General features: G+C 36.3%; 1 protein-coding gene across 4 annotated transcripts in view; it reads right to left on the bottom strand.

Moving 5' to 3' along the window:
- The window catches only part of Nek11 (NIMA related kinase 11), a 309,129-nt gene that overhangs the window by 249,617 nt on the left and 36,365 nt on the right, over positions 1–23,147 (bottom strand). For 3 of the 4 annotated variants that reach the window (XM_063248985.1, XM_063248986.1, XM_063248987.1), the window contains exon 3: positions 15,108–15,273. The exons of the other annotated variant lie outside the window; for it this stretch is intronic. In XM_063248985.1, coding sequence (XP_063105055.1) covers positions 15,108–15,273 — 166 coding nt within the window. The remainder of the gene's footprint in view (positions 1–15,107; positions 15,274–23,147) is intronic. 4 annotated transcript variants of the gene reach the window in all.

Here is a 23,147-nt window from a genome sequence, read left to right as displayed (position 1 = left end):
GCCAGGTCCCAAACACATCTTTTAAGCATTTAGTTATAATGTTTATATAAGTGATGCAAAACAATAGATCATAAGATCCTGGGAGGTATACATGGATGCTTTTCACACAAAAGGTGGTGTGGGTGTTTCTAGGCCTATATTCGCTTTCCCACTCAAGAGAACTCTAGAAAATCTTTTTTCATACAAAATGAGGGAGGAAACTTTAAAACAAGCAATATGATCTTCTTTCAGTACTTCATAAATGTTCTGAATGTGATAAAGCTCCATAAAGTAGCCGAAAGATAATAACCAACATGTTGCCATTTTCCTGAATAGCTTCAGAGGAAGAGGAAGGAAGGAAGGAGGAAGAGAAGGGGAAAGAGAAAGAAAAAAACTTAAACCATAAAGAAATACCAGTGCAGCTACCACTAGTTTCAGGAAGGCCATGCATGCACACCGTTGTCTCTATAACTGGAGCCTTCACATACAACTATATGCCCCAATTGCAGTAATGCTGAAATTTGGCTCAGTATTAAAATAGCTTCCCTTTTGGAAATTTATCCCCAAATTGCAATGCAGATTTTTGCCCTCTGTTGTCATTTTTAAACTGTGTTATTTGAAGAAATATGAAATTCTGTACTTTTCACATCAACTGCTGCATTACCTTCTTTGAGAGTAAGCAGAATCACTTGCAGTGAGTCTTGCCACAATGACAGAACACTCCGAGTGACAATTACTGTTACTCTGTCAATCAATCCCTTTTACACTTTCTTATCAAGTACAAATTTGATGCTGATTTCTTGCATTGATATTAAATATACACTTTCTTATAATTATATAAATATATATTTAGAGTGTTGAGGAAAAATGAATAGGATCTTCAATAATTAACCAACAGAATGAAATAACAGATCTAAGAGAATTATTGATCTCAAATTGAAACGTCAAAAGGAGACAAACTCCCTCTCGCTCTCTGAGTCAGAACTGTAAGGAGACATGCATTAGTTCTTAGCATTAAGTGGAGGACTGTTCAGTCCAGAGGAAGATGAAATACCAAAAGAATAAATTAATCAGATTTATTGCTGAGTGCTGAGATCCTCTGCTTTTGGTTTTGTATGTTAATCTCCAAGAAAAAATATTTGTTTTGCATTTACTATGTTCTTTAATAACTACTCTGTGGATTACTTTCCAAGGGTTTAATTAAGCTTGATAAGTCACTCACAAATTAAGATAACAGCAAATTATTATTTTCTATAACAAAGCAATATATTTTTGTGACACAGTCTGATTTTAACTCAGCAATAGAAAAGCATTTATTATTTTCTTTTGTTAAACAGTAAAAACCAAAAGTTTTCCATGAAGTGTCACATCTCAGCTCAAGAAGTTCTTGGAGTATATGTAAGTTTATTTTGTTCTTTTAACTTTGTCTTTGAAAAATATTTAATGGTGTGTTTCATTGCTAAGAGGCCTCCCATAAGAAGAGTATTGACTTGAACTTCAACCAACATTAATGCTGCTCTCACTCTATATTGCTGACAGAAAATGATTTCCTTCACTAATATCACCCACAGTAAAGGCCTTGATGCTAACTTCTAAGGTTTTGAAAATTTGTAGCTCAATATACCAGTTGGTAGATTAATGATGTCTCCTCTCTCCCAAATCCCAGTTAACCAACATCAGATGGACTTTGAAATACTGAGATCTCCTAAAACCAAAGAATGATTCAGCTCTAACATTTTAAACCTCATCTTGGATTGGCGTTAAAAAGTTTTAAATCCTAAACAACTTGAAAATTATTTCATTTTAAAAGCTATTAATAGGAGTACTTAGAATCCATTTAAGAGACAAAAGTAGAGCATTCTCTGAAGAAGCCTGAATACAAAACTGAACTGATTAAAGAATGTATGAAGGACAAAATAATCTCTGCATTTTAAGTCTAGAAGGAGCCTGAAAACTCAGTCTGCCCTACTTCATTTTAAAATCGAAAAGCTATCCCTTATTAGTTCTCTGGCTTGACATCTGACCGTTCCTTTACACTCTACCACATCTCTCTTAAACAAATGTCCTTCCAATCGACCTCAGATTGTAGTATGTATCAGAATTACTGAAGTTCCTTGTTTAAAATGCTTATTCTAAGACCAAATCAATAGAGATTCTCATTAAGTAAATTTGGATAGGGCGAGGGACTTTTTCTGTGTTTGGTTTTTTTATTTTAAAGAGAAAAAAACATAGAAAAGAAAAGCAAAAGAGACAAATAAACTGCAACATAAAAAAGCTAAAACAATAATAATAAAGCTTTCAAAACACGATGGTAGGAATTTTACAATGGTTATTATATTGCATGTTATCGTCAAAAGAGTTGCTTAGATTACCAGATATAGAAAATCAATCAAACTTTATGAGTATTAACTGTTCTTTTCCATGAACTGATAGAATTACTACTATAATCATTTTAACTATACTCTTTATATACATACACAAATTCATATCTTTTTCCTTTTCCTTTCCTTCTTTTCTCCTTTCCCCATCCCAGCTGTTTTTCCTTTTGAGCAGTTTCTTACCCTTTCGAGCAGTTTCTTACCCTTTCACAGTAACTACTGCAGATTTTACATCTTCTTGATTCAGCTTTGGTAGTTCGTACATTTCTAGGAATCTATTTCTTCTAGGTTTTCTATTCTATGAGAGTATAGATTTTCAAAGTAAGTACTGATCTTCTGAATTTGCACAAGATATGTGGTAATTTCACCTTTTTGATTCCTTATTACATGATTTTGAATTTTTTCTTTCCTTTTTGGATAAGGTTGTCTAGAGGTTTATCAATTTTGTTTATTCTTTCGAAGAACCAAATCTTTACCTATTACTTCTTTGTATTGTTTTCTTAGTTTCAACTGAGTTAATTTATGTTCTGATCTGTATAATTTCCTCCCATATATGGGCTTTGCGTTTGATTTCCTCTTCTTTTCCTAGAAGCTTTAGGTGTTGCATTAGATTGTTTGTGCTCACTCTTTTTCTAGTGTGAGAATTCATTGCTATGAATTTCCCTCTTATGACTGCTTTCATTGTGTCCTGGTTTTGGTATGTTGTGTTTGCATTTTCATCTGATTGTAGATACTGCTTAATTTTCTGTAATCTCATCTGTAACCCATTGGTTGTTCAGTAGGGTGTTATTTAATTTTCATGTGTTTAATGAAGTTTTTGCAGTTTCTTTTGCCATTTTCAATTTCTTTGAATTATGGTCATAATATATATGGGATAATTTCAATTCTTTTGCACTTATTTAAGCATATTCTATGGGCTAGTATATGGTCTATTTTTGAGAATGATGTGTGCAGTTCAGAAGAATGTGTATTCTTATGTTGCTGGGTGGAACACTCTGTAAACATCTACTAAGCCCATTTGGTCACATATTTTATTCAGTTCTGTTATTTCTTTGCTGATTTTTTGTCTGATTGATCTACCTCTTTGTGACAGTGAGGTATTAAGAAAAGGTCATTACAATTATGTTATTGCTTACTTGATTTTTCATGTCTATTAATATTTGTCTTATATAGTTGGATGCTCCTCTATTTGGTGAATGTACGATTATCTCTTTTTCTTGAACTTTTCCTCTAACAATTATGTAATGACCTTCTTTATTTCTTTTGATCATTTCTGGTTTGAAGTTTAGGTGTCTGCAAACAGGATAGACATCCCTGATTTTTTCTGGGTTCCTATTGCATAGAGTATTGTTTTCCATCACTTGACTCTGACTTTCAGTCAACGAGTTTCTTCTTGAGTTAAATGTGTTTCTTGTACAGAGTCTATTGTTGGGTCTTGTTTCTTGATTCACTGTGCCAGTCTTTTTCTTTTGATTGGTTAATTGAGGCAATTTATATTGATGGTTATAATTGATATACATTGACTTATCTTTATCATGTCATTTTCCTCTTTGTTCCTGTTGGTTCCCTGTATTTTTCCATTTAATTTCTTGCCCTGTGGTTTCTTTCTGTTGTTGTTCTTGGAATTCTGGGCATTTTTATCACTATCTAGAATATTTTTCAGTACTCTTATTTCTCCATTAATTTTATTTTTATTTTTTATCAGTACCGGGGACTGAACTCACAATTGCCTGCTTGCAAGGCAGGTGCTTATGCCACTGAGCTAAATCCCCAACCCCTCTCCATTAATTTTAAAAGACAGTTTTGCAGAATTCATCAATCTAGGTTGGAAATTGTTTTCTTTCAGGGCTTGAAATACTTCACTCAAAGTTCTTCTTGATTTGAGGGTTTGTGGTGAGAAGTCAGCCGTGATTCTGTCATTTATGTTGACTCCTGCTTCTTTATTGATACTCATAAGTCTTATATCATTTTTCTTTGCATCATTTTACAGCTATTAAATTCTTATTTTATGGTCCCTTGTTATTTTTAAGGGACTTTTTCTTTCATGGTCACTAGCTTCAAGCCTGTCCTCAAAGGTCTGAAAGTCCACCTTCAGATTTTTTCAATTGTTTTGTTTTCAGCTTTCAGTGGAATTTTAATTTCCTGGATATCTCTTTGAATCTGTTTTGTGCCTTCTAATCCCTTCCCATATTGTTGTTTCAAGGTTTCCATAATATCCCTGTTCTCCTCTATTTTTTTTCTATCTCTTTTTTAGCTCTGTTGAGTAATTCTTTCATTATGGATGTCATTTCTTTTTTATCTGAGAGATTATTTCTACTCAAATTTTTCTTTACTTCACTTGATATCTTTTCAGAGATTTCAGGTGTGTGTCTTCCAATTTCTTCTATATTCATTGTCTCCTGTACTTTTTCTGAGAGAGCTGGAGGTCTGAGATTGCATTTTTGCTTTTTTGTTTTGTCATTTTCTCCTGTTAATTGAAATTTTGGCCTTTTAGTCTGTTTTGCCTATGCCTCATGTGCACTATAGTCAAGGTCCTATTGTATGGCTGGGTTTCTTCCAGTCACCAGTCTTGGGTGGAAGACAGCATTCCCGGTGTAGTGGCTGATTGATTGTGTCAACTCAAGCCAACTCTACACACAAGGATGTAGAAAAAGACCCACCCTAGGGTGCCTCATCACTGTAGGTATAAAAGGGAAGGAGGAAGGATGAATGCATTCCATTCTTGGAAGAAGCCCCAGTCTTAGACTTTGGTTTGGAGGTCATCTCCTGGATTCCAGTGTAGACTCTTCAGCTTTCTGGCATAGACTCTTCAGTCTTTCATTTTAGAGCCTTTGGCCTACTGTTGCAGACCCATCAGCCTGCTGGTGTGGACTCGCACAAGACACTAGGGTGAACTCCAGACCTTGGGCTGAATCCTTCAGCCTCCAGCGTGTAGACACCCTCTGCATGCTTCCTCACCTGACTCTATGGCTGACCATTGTAAGCCAATCTTGTTGTTTCCTTTATATCTGTGTATTTCGTGTTATATCTGTTCTCTCTAGTAAAACCCTGACTACTACAACTGGCATGGTTGAAGGTCTGCTGAGGTCATCTGGATGGAGGGTGGCATCACTAGATGGTCACAGGCCCACCATGCTCACTTGGGTAGAGGGAGCATCACTGGCATGGTTGCAGGCCCACTGAGGTTACCTGGGTGGAGCACGGGATCAGCAGCAGGGTTGCAGATCTATCATGTTCTTTGCTGTTGCTGTTGTTGTCACATATGTTTTTAAAGTAATACACATTTTTAACAATCATCCTAAGCAACTCTGGAGGTGATGCATGGCCATACTTTGAGAAATAATGCTAGGCAATGAATGGACCATAACCTTAGTATTTAGCCCATCATTGAAAACATCTTGTCTAATAGTTTCGATTCCAAAGCCAAAAGAAATACTAAGGAAAGGTAGAATTAAGTAAGAATCATCTAATAATGACATGTTTTTGAAGGTCTGTGACATTACTTAGGAAAATAGCAATTAATTGACAGAGAGGGGAGGGGAGGGACTCTTATTATTTTAGTATAGACCTTGGAGATATTTCCCTAGGATTTGGAAAGTTCACTGTGATTAACTCTACATAAAAAGCAGAAAAAATTCCAAGCCACATTATATTCTTTAAAGAGAAATAAGAAAATCCTGTTTTAAAATAGCTAAAAAATATCATATAGTATCGTAACACATATGTTTGATAATATAAATGAGCATCTCTGAGTTTAGTTTCTAATTCTTTTTGAAATCTCGCAGTTAGTGTTCTCATGAGATAAATGTACACGAATAAAAATAAAGTGACAGAATTTACATTTATCCTAGAAGTGACATTAAACAATGTTTTTATCTAAAAAGCACTGAGCTATTTAAAAAAACTGAAAAAAGTATTTGAAGCGGGGCTGGGGATTTAGCTCAGTGACATAAGCGCCTGCCTTGCAAGCAGGTGGTTGTGAGTTCAATCCTTGTACCAATAAAAATGAAAAAGACAAAAAGTATTTGAAGCTACATTTATGTTAATTTAGAATTATTCTAATACTATTTTTACCGTTTATATTTGTATAAATTCATATGTCAACTAAAACTACATCACAAATGTCATCAATTTTATTGAGTTATAGATTTTGCTCTCTGTGTGTGTGTGTGTGTGTGTGTGTGTGTGTGTGTGTGTGTGTGTGTTAGTGGGGATTGAGCCTAAAAACATGGAGCTAAATCCTCAACCATTTTTATTTTTTTCATTCCGAGTCATGTTCTTGCTAAGATGTCCAAGAAGTGCTGTGATTACAGGTAAGAACAAAGATGCAATAAACAAATGACTAATTTTAATACTATAAAAATCATGAATGAATCACTTTAGGTGCATAAAAACATGAGACACTGATATTATTTAGAATCTTTCCACACTGAATAAAAGACTAAATCCATAGAATTGGCACAGTGCAGATTTAGGGAGGTCTACATACCCAGATGAGATTCAGCTCTCTGAATATGACTGTCCCAATCAGCAGCAATTCAAGCAATGCAGGCTGCTGAAAGCAGCTCCAGTATGTGGTCAGTCCAGGGTATTTATGCCTGATGGCAGCTCACACCAGTAACGATGGTCATCAATCAATAACAAAGTGGTCAAAATCTTAGGTATGTCCCTCATCCACTAACTACCAATTCTGGGTAGTGGTGGCCCCCAAAAGAGCCTCAGAACTATGTGAAGTAGTCTTAAAGGATAGAAAAGAATTCATCTCTAATACTAGACCTGATAGACAGACGCAACACGAAATTCTGTAAGGACCCCCTGGGTGCTAGTAAACCTGACAGCTACATGTTATTCCCAAGCCCATCCATTTACTTACTGACACCCATTAGAATTTCAGAATTGTAAACTTAACCCACTTAGGTTGTTTTAGCACATTGGCAAAAATTAGAAGCATAAGAGAAATTTTTCAAATTTTCTGTTTACACTGGAAAATTCATGGAAAGTGTTTCCTCAAATTTTAGGAATTTGATCAGATCTATCAGTGTTTAAGAATTTGAATGTTTCTTTGTCTTGGCTTGAATCCTATAAGGGCTGCAAGCCAAAAACTCACAGCTAAAAATTAACTTGCCATACAGAAAATAGCAGTATGGTGGAGAGAGTAACAATGAAATAATGAAATATTATAACACTAACTTCTATTACTGAAGATCTACTAGGAGCAAAGCTTTCATAGTCACTTTTTTGTGATATATATTGTAATTCAGAAACAGAAATATATAAAAATAGAGAATATGAACATAAGCCATGAAAAGAAGAGGCTTCTCCAATACCACCAGCATTCCCCTGAACAAAATTCAACAATATCCAGTTAATCTGATTGTCAGAAAATCATTCTACCTCTCTGGAATCCTGTTTCATCTATAGATAGAGTTAATAAATGAGAATTCATTTGTTTTTCAAAACAGGATCAAGGGAGCACCTACTTAAAAGATACAAGAGCCAACCTGAAAAAAATCACAATAGCCAATGTTAGAACAATCTAAGCAACAAAATAAATTACAGCCTGAGTCATGACCCATAATAAATATCCATGAGTTCTTCCTGATATAAAGAAATGATTGAATAAATACATAAATGAGAGGTAAGAAATAGTTCTTTTTTTATAGGGGTGTCTTACTTGGTAAATATAAAAACAGTAAGGGAGATACATAATCAAAATGAAGCAAATATAATATCAGAATTTTAAAAAAATAACTACATGCAACTACCACAGAAAGATGCTAAACTCATCTTGTGAAGGTCTAAGGAGAAGTAGAACATTAGCATAATCTCAAACTATCTTCTCACAATATATTTATCAATTTGATAAGGCAAATAATAACTTTACGGAAGACAGAACCTTAGCCAAATGATCAAATTTAACATCATAGTAATAAGATGCAACACAGAGCCTGTATCTGACATGGTACACTGAGAAGATCACAGTACTCCTCTGAGGTGGCTCGGTCCAGAGCATGGAACCTCAGTCTCACCATGAGAAAGCATTAGAAAATCCCAAACTGACTGACATTCTACTGTAAAATAACTCACTAGTCCTCATCAAAAGTCTCACTGAGTCACCAAGGCAGGACAGAGAAACTGTTGTAAATTAGAAGAGAGAAGGAATGTAGTCCTAGATTAAATCCCAAAACAGATAAAAAGTATTAAGGGGAAACTGACAAAAAATATTAATTTCCTAATTTGTTAATTGTACTATGGTTGTGTAAGTTGCTAAATCAGAGGACATGTTCAACTGCAAGCACATTGTAATTAAAGGTGAAGTATCCTGAACTACATCTCAGACCTTTCTACTTCTGCACTTTTTATACTACCATTCTCTTTAACAGCAATGCCATGGATCCATTGTACTTAACCAAATCTTTCAACACTTCAAGTTCAAATATAATGTGCCAGCCCTTCCATAATTCCTACAGTCAGAAGTCATTTCTTTCTATTATTAGCTTGGAGAGCACTGTAACTACTTTCCTCCCATAATACCACAAGCCCCTTTATAGTTTAGCCATTAACCTACCAGACAAGTTCATTCAAGAAATATATTATCGCTGTCACCCCCTACTCTGGGAAATATGTCTGACACAGAATTGGGACTCAGGAATGGCTTTTGGGAGCACCCTTGATTACTATAGCCTTTGTGAACTGCAAGCTCAGAAGGAACCAACAAATAATCCAGAATGCCAATTTATTCACATACAATGATAACAGGAATTGCCAGGGCAACAGGGAGCTCATGCTGAGTTAGGGAGCATAATTTTTCCTGTCAGAAGAGGCATTCATGGGGAGTTGAGTTGGAACCAGAGGTTGCTCAGGGAGCAAGGAGAAGGACTTGGATGATTTTCATGAATGACAGCAATAAGCTAGGCACCTAGTCATAAAACTACATCCACAATCTGACCAGACTTTTCTGTTCTCAGGCCTTGACCCCATCTTTGCTTTTTCTTTATGATTCTGTGCCTGATTCCACACTAACCATTCTCTGTGTTTTGCAGTTCCCTGGTTGTCCATGAGTCACTAGGAAATCTTTGAAAGCCCTGTTGACTAAGCCATATCTCAGAACAATTAAATCAGATTTTCTGGAGGTCACTCCAGGCTCTGCAGAAGATTCTAATGTACAGCCAAAGCTCATATCATTCTGTTGATATGGTTTTTGTTCAGCTACATTAATACTGCCCAGCAAGACACAGATGAGTCCAATCTTTACTGCTTTTTGCTGTAATATCTCATGCTATCTCCACCACTATTTTCTCCCCACTAACGACACAAGATCTCACCTAAATTGTACTGTGTCTTCCACCATGGTACCCAGGATTATTGGGATGCCTTACCCTCAACCAGACAGATGGTCCTCAGCAAGTATTTCACAGGCCTCTAGGGCAGTATACTGTTAGGCTGACTAGTGAAATACAGCAGCGCAGAACTTTTGACACATACTAGAAGGATCCAATATTTTATCTTTTATTATTAACGTTTGACACAAATGAGGTGGAGGCAATTGAAATATGATAAAGAATGCAAAAGAAGAAATGTATGAGTGCTAACTTCTTTGTAGTTTACTGTGTGGGCCCATGATGTGACAGACAAATGAATCAGGAAAAGATCAATCCCATACAGTGGGAGTGTGCAATGATTTATACGGTACATGCTCTGTTGGGTAGCATGCAAGGTAAAAATGCTAGAAGAGTCCAGGATGTGGCAGTGGGGAGAGATTTCTCCCAGGAGGTTATGGGAACCTTTGATTAGGGAATTTAAACTGAACCTAAGAAGCTGGATGGGATTTGAAGATGTGGAGCCAAGAGGAAGGGCCTTGGCACAGGAGATGGCTAAGTGAAGGTGAAAGGGAGGAAAGTATGAAGGAAGGAAGGAAATAAGGAAGGAACATAGACAGCATTTCCATTTTTTCCTGGTATGGAAACCACTATTTGAAACATGCTGCCATTTTGGTAGTTTTGAAATTATAAGCCAACAATGATTTTATTAAATCTTGGTAAGTTGGGAGAATTTGGTTGTTTGCTTCCTTACACACATGATCTGAGGTGACGTGTCCAGAGGGTTAGGTAGTAGACAGCAAGGACTCATGAATGCATTTTTATATGTCAGTCTTCTTTCTTTTTTAGAAAGAGGGAGTCTCACTGTGTATTTCAGGTTGGCTTTGAACATACAATAGAGTCCTGGCTAGCCTCAAACTCATGAAGCTCCTTGCCTCAGTTTATGAGGTGCTGGGATTTCAGGCATGTGCCACCACAGTGACTGTACATCAGTCTTGACAGGGCTTATTACAGAAGAGGGATCTCTGCAATAAAGACATCAGCCACTTCACCTGCATTTGCTACATTACTAGTTTACCTCTGCAAAAAAAAAAAAAAAAAAAAAAAAAGGATAACAAAGCAAGTCTGTGTGAGTTAAGAGTGTATTTGTGTGTGAAGAAGAAAAATACATCTTTTAACAAGAACAGGGCAACCTGCACACATCCTTCCTTAGGAACTGGAAGTTCCTAAGGGGTGCAAAGAGAACTGGAAGCCTCTAGACTGTCCTCCCGTGCAGCCACACAGTCATCACCACGGCAATGTTGCCTCTTGGGAAAGAAGTTCAGTCCGTGGAAACCAGCACCATTTAAAAATTAATGCAACTGACCCCTGACGCATCTGGTGCTACATAAAACATTTTTATAGAGATTTCCTTTCTAAGGACCAAGAGGATGAATTTGAATATAGACTGAGAATTACATGGATGGTTCTCAAACTCCAGGTTGTTTCTGATTCACCAGGTAGACTTAACAAAACAGATAGCTGAAAGCCATCTCCAGAATTTCTGATTCTCTATGGTGAGGCTGCAGGCCAAGAATTTTGTATTTCTAGCATCTTCCCAAGTGATACTCATGCTACTAGTTGGTGGCCTCACTTTCTTCTTTATTATTTTTATTTTTTTTATTTTAAAGAGATTAAGACAAAACAGGACATAATAAAGCAGATCAGAACATAACAATGTAAGCAACACAGTATTTCACCAGAAGACAACTCGTAATTAACAGTATCTATAATATCTCTTTCTTTGAAATAGTTGAGTATCAACTTCATTTACAATAGTATCAAACATAGCATAATAGTACAAAAACATTCAAGAGAATGAGTGTATTACAGGGCTTTCACAACCAAATAACAGAAAACAAACAATGGCTACTATATTATCTCATTTTCCATAGAAAGTTTGTTTATACTTTCACATGTAATACAATCCAATAAGGTACAACATGATAGAGCCAATGGAAACAGAAGAGCAACAGCATGGTAGGACTTCAGAGTAAGATGATAATATATCAGTACTGGCTTTTATAATGACTTGTTTCCCTCAAATTAGCTGTTCATACCATCACAGATAATAAAATAAAAAAACCAGGACAAACCCATTCCAACTAATGAATGCGATCATTATAAGGCTTCAAAACAGTGTAACAGGGAATCATGATTACCATAAACTCTTATGTACTCTTACTATTTCTTATAGGGAGACTATACGGTATTTATACATGTGAGTTTCATTTATTTCGCTTATCAGTATGGTCTCAAGTTGCGCCCATTTATTAGTAAACATCTCAAACGACAAAAGACTGTCGTTTTTCCAGTGAACATGTTTGGCCCCTTTATCAAAGACAAGGTGGTTGAGTGTGTTGGTAGTTGTGGTTGTATCTTCTGGTCTATTCTATTGATCTTCAGATCTGTTTTTATTCCATGTTTATTTTATTACAGTAGCTTTGTAGTATAACTTCAAGTCAGGGATTGTGATACATCCTGCCTTGCCTTTGCTGCTTAGAGTTTGCCTTTGCTATTCTAGGTCTTTTCTGGTTCCAGATGAATTTTAGGAGTGATTTCTCTAGGTCTATGAGGTATGTTGATGGTATTTTCATTGGGGTTGCATTGAATATGTGTCGCAATTTTGAAAGAATGGTGGCCTCATTTTCAATATCACCAGCTTACGTACTCACATTATATCAGTGTTAATATCCTGAGTTTTTATCATTGTACTGTATTTATATTAAGAGAAAGTCTTTGACCTTAGAAGATACTGTGGTATTTGGGACAAAGTGGCCACATGTTTATGACTTTATGATAGCTTTCCACTACAGTGCCAAAATGCCTCAAAAAATCAACTTGAAAGAATCACAGGTTACAATGTTTTAAAGTTTCAGAGATTTCAGTCCATGATCAACTGCGTTCCTTGCTTTTGAGCCTACAGCAAGTAGAACGTCATGGTTGGGAGGACATGGTAAAAGGGAGGAGACCTGTATCCCAATACCCATGAGAGCACACCCCAATGGCCCAAAGTCCTGATAGCAGGTCGTGCCTCCCAAGGTTTCTACCTCCTCCCTGTTGCATCACAGACCAGCAACCACCTGGGCCTTTGGGGGGACATTCAAGGTCCAAACTATAACTAAATGATTCTTAAATGGCTCAGGAAGAAAATTAGGCAGGTAGAATTTAGGCAGGTAGAAGAACCAGTTAGATAAGATAAAAGTGAATATGGAAAATATAAATAAGGAAAAATATAACAATTGGACCAAGGATTCTGGATAAAGTGTACATGAGAGTTCATTACTATTCTTGTAATTGTCTGGAAGTTCAAGACTACATTAAAATTTAAGAATATAAAAATAGGGCTGAAGATTTAGCTCAGCGGCATAAGCGCCTGCCTTGCAAGCAGGCAGTCGTGAGTTCAATCCCTAGTACCAATAAAAAAAAAAAAAAAGTAGACAGTCAAACAAAGAATATAAAAATTAACACAAGGAAATAAAGTCATAGTATATCATATAGACCTGTCCAACATGGTAGCCACTAGCTACATAGCATTATTTAAATTTAAATTAATATTAAATAAAATTTAATATCCATCTCTGGATGTACTAACCAAACTTCCAGGGCTAAAATGTTACATGTGACTAGCCGTTACTGAATTAGATAGCACAGTATACACCATTTCCATTACCACAGAAAGGTCTCTTCAGCAACTGGAGTTTAAACTATTTTAAGATTAAGGAACAATCTGAAAATGTTGATATGCCAAAGCAACAGTAAAAGTAGCAGTTGTCATAAACAGCAGGGGTCAGTTATTTCTGAAATAAGACAGTTGATTAATGTAAGGGACCAAAGAAGAAAAATGATTAAATTATAGCAGGTGGATCACATACCAGCTATATATGCAAATATCTGTAGTTTTACATGGACTAGTGAAACATTTGCCAGAGCAGTTGTTCAGTGCCACGACTCTACACATCTCATCATCTTATTGATGTTCTCAACAACCCATTGGATGAAAGAAAGATAGATATTCAGGTGACCTAGATCTTTCTTCCCCTACTCCCCACTTTCCTCTAAGCAAAGGAGAGGCAGGATCTGAATCAAGTAAGACAGTAAAACTGAGCTCAGTAGGCTGCTCGAACAGGGAATTGTCAAGATTTGGAATATTTCAAACTCATTCAGATAAACTTAGCTGCTGGTTTCATGGTGGCTGATACACAGCTAATGTACATACCAAGCAAGGTCAGATTTAGTGCTGTCTCTACTTCTGAGCATTGTTTTTATTCTACTCCCCATGTCTTTTCTTTCCTGCCTCTCAAACTTACAAGATCCTTGAGTTGTATCCAGTATCCAAAGTTTTTGACACAAACAATCCTGCATGCTACCTTGAAGAATGACTCCTTTTTTAACATAATTTCTTTAGAGTCCCAGAAAGACCCAAGTGATAAACTGACTGCATTTATTCTAAATACCTCCAAATTCCCCCAAGGAGTATCTGGATAACTCTGCTTTCCAGAATGTTCTAGGAGACATTTTTTGAGAAAGTCATCTTCACGTATTCTTTGTCTGACCTCAACCTGTTGTCTCCCTCTACCTGCCTCTCAGGAGGAAATACACAAAACTATCCTACAAGTCTACATTGTCCCCTCTTGCATCTTTCAAAACAGCTTCATGCTCAGTTGGAGTTCAGTGACATACAAAGTTCTTACTTGAAAAAAACAGAGAGCAGGAGAGAAAACTGCAAATACTTGGAGTCATAACTTATAAATTAGAGTTTCTGTAAGGAAAACAAACCATACTTTTATTTTCAAATTTCCACTAGGGAAAATAAAACATAAAACTATAATCCAAAACTTAAAAGTCATAACTCTGCTCTTTGTAGCCACTATTAGGGTACTTAAATGTCCATCTAATCTTTAGACTACTGTAGGGAGTTTGGACATTCTTATGTAGAAACTTCTTCTTAAAATATATTCAGTTTGACTGAGTTTGCCAAGGGGATAAAACTAATAAAAATTAGTTTTGTCAGTTACAGAGAGATGATCATTCCTAGCTGCAAGACATGCAATCCCAGGTCTTTAAGGTTTAATTTGTGGCTTGGTAATTGAACTTTTGAGACATCTTTTTATATAAGGCTTTTTATACTATGCAACAGATTTTATACTTTCATTTTTGTGGCTCTAGGAACTGACACCTGAGCGTGGCAATGCTGTACCATTGAGCTTCATCTTCAGTCTTTTGTTCTGAGACACAACTCTCTGTTGCCCAAACCGGACTTGAACTTTTGATCCTCCTTACCTCTGTCTCCAGAGTAGCTGAGGTTATAAGTATGTACCACCCCACCCAGCACAGCAGACCTTTAATAAGTTTTCCAAGAGAAAACAGGAGTCATTCCTCAAGTACTTACCTCACAGTACTCTGTGATAATGCAGAAACTATCTTGTTCCACAAAGCTTGCGTAGAACTTGACAATGGCTGGATGGTCCAGCTTGGATAAGAGTTGGGCTTCCAAGTTGGCCTGGACAGTTTCATTTGGATTTAGTCCTTCAATGGAGATTTCCTTCAGTACCTTTCTGCAGTCAAAAGATTTTAAATGTATTCAGAGTCAAAAATGACATTTAACACACAAGGGAAGTGATGCATAGCCCCCAAATTAATGCCTAGGACATGACCTATTCCTACTGTATGTGTCTGCTGAAGGGCCTGGGCTGTTCCCTGTTCCAGTCAGGGATGTGGTCTCCCCAAGACCTTTGGGTTCCACACCTATGCATCCTACAGTTTTGAAGAGGGCAGATATGAAGCTACCTGAGCAAGACTGATCAGGAAAGTCATCTTCTTTCTCATCAATTGTACTGTTTCTACTTATGTTGGCTTCTTCTTCTCTGTATATTCTATTTCTTATTTTCCTCTTTTTACCTCTGGTTTTCTATTTCTCTGTCTCTGTCTTTGTCTTTCTTTCTCTGTGTATATGTGAACATACACAGCTACATATACAAAATATATATATATATATATATATATATATATATATATATATAAAATCTGAAACTTTCTCTCCATGTCTTATTTTCTTTCTGCTTATCATCTGTTTCTCTTTGTCTGTACCTTTCTTTGCTTCTTTACGTCTCTCTCAGATTCTTTGTATATAAACACACGCGCGCGCACACACACACACACACACACACACAGACACACACAGAGTTCTCTCATACTCTCAGGTCTAAAATTTTCCAAATCTATATGGTAGGAACAATATTTATTTATTTTCTTCATTAAACTGTCATTGCAATGTCATGTTTTACTGTGACTAGTATTTTAAAAAAAGAAATTTTAACTGAAAATATTGATAGAGGTATGTACGAACTCTATCATCTCTAAGCAAAAGTGTTCATTAAATCTCCAAATCATTAATTTAAAAACTGTGATAGCTCAGTGAGGAGTAGAGCAAAACATTATCACTTTCCATCTCAGAAAAAAACAGCCTGATGAACAAACCAATTACAGTATCACAGTGTAAACTAGATTGCTGGGGAAAAGCACTTTAGAACACCAATTATGTGTGCAGACAGATTCTGCTGATTATAAGTGAGCTTTGGTTATTCATTAAGGTAAATTCCGCAGGACTTGTGCTGGAAAACATTTTGCAAAAAAATGTTAAGAGTTACTATCTATGTAACTTTTAATTAAGATGTATTGTTAGTAGAAACTTTCTTAATTAGAAGTCTGTTAACCTACTCTCAGATCAGACATTGTTCTCCAGTCTGGTGTAACAGATGCTCACACCTGCCCTTCCCATAGGGAAACACCTGCCCTTTCTATAGGGATTGCCCCTGGCAGATATCCTCTCAGCATACCCAGCAACGTGTGCCCTTCTAACTGAGGTATGTGCTCACCAAAATCACTGGGTTTATGTTCACCTCTGTGTATGCCAGTTGTGCTCATGATTATAGATTTATGATAATTATGATATAAACTGATGAAGGATAAGTATCAGTTCTCTTTGTTCAGAAAATAAAATCAAGTGCTTACCAAAAAATCTGATAATGACAACTCAAAATAAGTAATTTATGAGAGTTCTAAGGTTGGCAAAACATGTAAAATTCTAACATTCTGAATTCTTGTTACTAAATTCTCATTCCACAGTCAAAGATAAATCTGGAAATGTAATCAATACATTATAGATTTGGTTTATTCAAAAAGATGAAGAGAACTCTAACCAGAGTAACAGTACATGTTGTCTATACATTTAAAATACTGGAAGAACTGTACAATGGTGTGTTTAAATTGATGTTTTATGTCATTTCATTTTAAAATTGTTTCCTCTTCCTCAAAACCAAATACCAGCTCCATTACATTGAATAAGAGAGCTCCTACTATTCTTATAAAATGATTATATTGTAAATTTTTCATTAATTCAAACAAGCTTTTTTTCTAACTGTTCTGTCTTAGTTACTTTTTATTAGTTGCTGGGACAAAATACCTGATGTCCAAAGTTGGGAAAGGAAAGGTTTATTTCTTATAGTTTTTGGAGGTTTCAGTCCATACTCAGTTAGCTCCAAGGCAGGGTGGCATGGCTGGGCTGCAGTTCATGGCAGCTGCAAACAGCAGGGCATAAACCAACAAAAGAACGAGACACATCTTCTTCCTGCCAATACATCACATCCTGGCTCCACCCCTATGTTGGTGTAGCACTTACACCCCTCAATCCAAGCGCTAGACAATGAACCAATCACAAATGCACAATACAAATGCATGAGGCCTCTTCTCTCACTCTCTCAAGTCTAAAATTTTCCAACATAAAGCATGACATGTTCTATTACAGAAGAATATTAATTTCCTCCTATAAGACCATAGATAGAAAAACTTGCATCTTGAGTTAGAGTCACAGTTTAGAAGCCTTGAGATTGCAGTTAACATACATTGTGTAGATTCTCCCCATCCCATTTCTCAGTGAGAATACATGATGAAAGGAAGGAAGGAAGAGAGGGAAAAAGAAAGGGAGAGAAAGAGAAAGAAATGGAGGAAGGGAGGGGAAAAGGCAGAAAGGGAGGTAGGGAAGAGAGAGAGAGAAATGAAGTCATTAAAATTCTCAATTAAGCTATCTGTCCTAGAAATCAAGATTATAAGTAAAAGTACACTTATCCTGCTCAAGCATTGGGTAAGAAACAACTGATTTGTTTCGCTGACCAATAAAAACTGTGCTATATTTCCATTCTCAGAAACTCGAGTTCTTTAACATTTTATTCCTTTTAAATGCCCAAGCTTGTCTTTCCATTCTGAACTCATCACATCCCTAAAAGCCAACCACCGGCAAGTGCTTGCTGCCTGCTTCCACCAAGAGCAAGTCACTTGCAGTAGGAAAGGGAAGGAAAAAGGAATTTGGATGTGTTAAGTACATGTACCCATGATGAGTGCAGTCATAGTGTACTGCAGACTTGTACTAGTAAAAAAAAAAAGTCATCTCTGCACCTGGAAACTCATAGTCTGTGCATTCCAAGATGCCACTGACAGGTGTCTTTAATTAGGCTGCAATTAGGAAGCTGAAACATTTGGTTCCATTCCCCTAATAGGTACATTCATACCAGTTCTGTTAGCTGTTGAAAATCCCTGCTAGTGATGAAGTAGAGATTCACCTGATAGGTAAATATTCTATACAAAGACTAAAGAATTTGGCTAATACGCCCTGTTATTAAGAGTGGCACCTCAGACTGTTAGTATGGCCAAATGAATCTATGATGACATATGAAGCTGTGTTTTCCTGTAACTTCTGAAGATTACAAAGCAGCAGGCAACACTTAATGACATCTTCATAGTGCTTTCTCAGTAATTTGCTGGGCTCCAGCTAGCATGCTCTTGTAAAAGTCACAGTGGTTAAGCATGACAATATAAAGCTTTGCACAAACTTGCAATATTCTCTTGCTGTGAAGGAACAAATGCTATTTTTAAAAAACTTTAAGAAACTTACCTTTCCTTGCAAACACCAACTATCATGCAATAGAGCATGAGATTTTACATATATTCTGGTTACCTGAGCCCTGTCTGGCAGCCTGGTGAAAAAGCATAAAATCTCATTCGTCATAGCTTAGCAGATGAAGTTTGGGTTATTAAGACAGGTGATATCTGTTATAACCATCTCTAGCTGACCACAGAGACATTCTACTGTCCTTGTCTGAAATCATGTCACTGAATGACAGAAGGCACTCTCACTGTACAGCACTTAATATGAGACCTGTATCACTCAAAGATGGCACGAGAGCTTACCACATCAGGACAGCTTGTTGCTTGCTCGGTGGCTCTCGGCCTGCCATCCCTCCTAAATAACATGACACGTATTTACTTTATCAGAGCCTCAACTGCTTGTGAGAAACTTTATGACAGCAGTAAGACAGGCATCCTTGGAGACTCACTCATTATGCAAACCTTCTGTTCTCCTTCCCTAGTGGCCTGATTCTTGCTTCCTAGAACCAGTAATGAAGTGGCAACCTGTGGTGAATGACTGGAAAATGGATAACCACAGATAATGTCATTCTCTTGAAACTGGACCCTCTTTTGCATAATGGGGAAGATGATATTTTTGAGAGATTAACCATGAATTATTTCCCCCAAAACTTTTGTGTATCCTTTCACATCTTCCTCCATTCAAACATCAGCAGACCCTGCTTTAGAAAATAGAAAATAACTACATAAATTGTAAGTTAAATCCCTCGCTTGTGAGTTGGCAAAGGAGAGGGAAAATTAAAAAGAATCTGAGGAAGAACTTAACCAGGAGATGAGTGTTCATTCTGCTCCCAAGTGAAAAAGAGGTTCTGCAGATGAGGGGAAGGCACAGAAATTAGAAGGCTGGTTAAAAAAATTAGACCTTGAAAGTAGCTAATGTGACATAGGCCTGGTCCAGTGAGGGGCTAGAAGGACTCCACAATGGGCAGGAAGATGTCAAAGCAGAAACTCTGTGTTCTTTCCCAAAAATAGGGAAAAGAAAGTGCAAAGCCCCACAATTTCTGGTATCCAGCAAGAGGAAGAAGGTCTTTAAGAGACACATGAGCAGATATCAGAGAGTTCTAGATATCTATTATCTCAATGAATCCTGGAGAAGGGCACAATATTCTGTGTAGCCATAGCCATCTCAGCAAGAGCCTGGTAGGTGTTACAACAAGAAGGCTTTCTCATTAGAAATAACTGTCTCTGATAGTTTACATTGTGATTTGGGGCATTAATATTTATTCACTGCTCACATACACTAGTAAAAACAAGATTTATTTACAATGTAGTGGGTACTGAGCATCCTTGGCCTTTATTTTCATGTGTACTGTGGAAGACAGGGGTTAAACAGATGTGTGTATGTATGTGTGTGTCTACGTGTGTGTGTGCTTATTATATTTTACAACTTCAAATTGTAAGGTGAATGCTATGAAGTCTGAAGACCTTCCAATTTCAGAACTATGCCTCTAATATGGTTAGCAGTTAACTGTACCCACGTAGGGCAACACTGTAGGAAATAGATGTTAACACAACTGAGAGCAACAGAGTAAGTTTAGGGACTTTGATGCTTTTTAACTCACTTGTGGTTGTTGCTATTTCCTATTCATCACTTACCTATTCAACAAAGATATCAGGTACAATGGTACCTTAGCTCACAAACTTAATTTTTTCCATGATTATCACCATGAATCAAATTGGTCATGAACCAAATCAAATTTCTCCATAAGGTTCAATATAGAAGAGGGTGTTATTTAATCTCTATGTGTTTATGAAGTTTTTGTGGTTTCTTTTACCACTGATTTCAAGATTTATTGCACTATGGTCTGATAATATCCATAGAATAATTTCAATTCCCTTGCACTTATTTAGGCATGTTCTATGAGCTAGTATGTGGTCTATGCTAGAGAGTGTCCCATGTGCAGCTGAGAAGAATGTGTATTCTGAGGTGGGATGAAACACTCTGTAGAGATCTACTAATCCCATTTCTTTAATAGTTAGGTTCAGATCTAATATTTGATTTTTGTCTAGTTCATCTATGTGTCACAGTGGGGTATAAAGTCCCTCATTACAATTGCATTAGTGCTTACTTGATTTTTTATATCCATTAATATTTGTTTTATATAGCTGGCTGTGCTGGTATTTGTTGCATATATACTTATGATTGTTATCTCTTTCTCTTGGATTGTTCCCTTCTCAAGGATGTAGTGACCTTGTCTCTTAATCAGCCTTGGTTGAAATCTACTCTGACTGCAATTATTGCCCCTGATTTTTTCTGGGTTCCTGTCACATGAGGTTCCATCCTTTGACTTTCAGTCTATGAATTTCTTTTTGAAGTAAATGTGTTCTTGTATGCAGCATATTGTTGGATCTTGCTTCTTCATCCATCTTGCCAGTCTGTTTCTTTTGATTGGTGAACTGAGACTATGAACATTGATGACTGACTTATCCTTGTCATGTTATTATCCTGTTGTTGGCACCCTATCAGTACCCTCTGCTTAACTGTTTGCCTTGCCTGGTTGGTTCATCCAGTTGGAGTTAATGGAGTTGTAATCCTTGTTACTGCTTTCTAGAATATTCTTAAGAATATTTTGGAGTGCTAGTTTGCTGATCATGAATTTCCTCAGGTGTTTTTGGTCACAGAAGTATTTTTATTTCTCCATCAATTTTGAAAGATAGTTTTGTGGGGCAAATCAATCTGAGTTGGAGGTTGTCTTATTTTAGGGCTTGAAATAGTTCACTACAGGCTCTACTTGACTAGAGCATTTATGTTGAGAAGTCTGTTGTAATTCTCATTGATTTTCCTTTATAGGTAATTTGTTTCTTTTCACTAATGGTTTTAATATTCTATTCTTATGTTGAATTTCTAGAATCTTGGCTATTATGTGTACCTTGTATGATTTTTTGATCCCAGCTAATTGGAGTTGTATATGCCTCACTTATCTGTATGTCAAATTCTTTTTCCCTGCTTGGAAAGTTTTCTGCCATGACTTCTGTGAACAATTTTTTATGTCATTTTGCACTATTTCCTGCTTTTGCATTAACTCTAATAAATCTTATATTATTATTCTTAGCATCATTTAGCAGCTGTTAGATTTTTTCTCATGGCTCCTTATTTTTTTTAAGAAATCTTTTTTTTATCATCACTAGCCACAATTCTTGTCTTCTATGTCTGAAATCCTGTACTCACATTGGTTCATTTTGATGTGTATACTTTCAGTGGAATTTTTATTTCTTGGATATCTGAATCTGTTTATGGATTCCATGTCTTCCCTATTTGGGCATTCATGGTTTCCACCATTTTCCTAAGTACCTCTATTTTTTATCTGTAACTGCTCTAGAGTCACTAAGCATATTTTCACTAAGGTCACCATGTCTGTAGCTATCTGAAAAATTATTTCTGATTTGCTTTTTTCTAGTGCCTTGTTCATCTGCATTGCTACTTCTGCCATTATCACCTCAGATAGGTTCAGGTGGATGTTTTTCAAACTGTTCACCTCATTGTCCCCGGATGTGACTTTGGCAAAATGGACATCTGGAGTTGCATCTTGTTTAAAGGTCTTCTCATTTTCTGTTTATTTTTATTTTAATTCCTGGGCTGAGGCTTATAAATTATCTATGGTGAGTAGCTTTATTGCTAGTACTTACAAACCTTAGGAAATGACTAATTCTCAAAAGTGTCTTCCAGGTATAGCTGGCTTTAGGGTTTTGAGTCTGTTTCAAGATCTTACCTCTTCAATTTATTGGGGATGAGAAGTTACTGTCTATTTGGCCTATCCCCTGATTCTTTGGCACTGACCTATATCATTTTATATGATCCCAGGTAATCTCATTCTTGGTATACCAGGAAGAACAATTGATTAGAATATTTATGCCACCTTTCCTAAAGTGGTACAATCAGTAATTAAAAATAACTTCAAACATAGCCTAGAAAATGATAAACTGAGATAACTATTAATTTGCTACTTCTAACCATATGAACTAAATTTGTGGTTCATAACAAAATTCAAAACAAACCAGAAAATTGTATGCTGCAAAGAAACCCTCAATATGGAAACTTTATCTCTCAGGGTAGAAAATTTAAAAGGGGTAAGGGGGAAGATAGAGACACACAAGAAGAAGAAATAAAAATCAAGGTTGGTGAACAAAGGAAGATCATACAAACTTTGAGAAACTGGTGAAGAAAATAGGAGGGAAAGAGAGAAGGAAGAAGTAAAAGCAAGAACAGAACAGAAAACAATGAAACTAGAAACTGTGTTCACATTCATATAAAAATAATAATAAACAATCAAGAAAAGACAAACAAAAAAGAGGGGAAAACTACACTTCAACACATATCTCAAATTAATGGCAAAAGAAGCTGTAAAAGCTCCATAAACACCCAGAAATCAAATAACACCCTCCTAAACAACCAATGGGCCACACATGAAATTAAAGAAAAATTAAACAATATCTACAATCAAATGAAAAT

This window comes from Cavia porcellus, unplaced genomic scaffold (genome assembly GCF_034190915.1).
Source record: "Cavia porcellus strain 051 isolate PalLab524CR breed Dunkin Hartley unplaced genomic scaffold, mCavPor4.1 scaffold_5, whole genome shotgun sequence".
Lineage (NCBI taxonomy): Eukaryota > Metazoa > Chordata > Mammalia > Rodentia > Caviidae > Cavia > Cavia porcellus.
The sequence above is the reverse complement of the archived record's forward strand: the minus strand, read 5'-3'. Positions and strand labels throughout refer to the sequence as shown.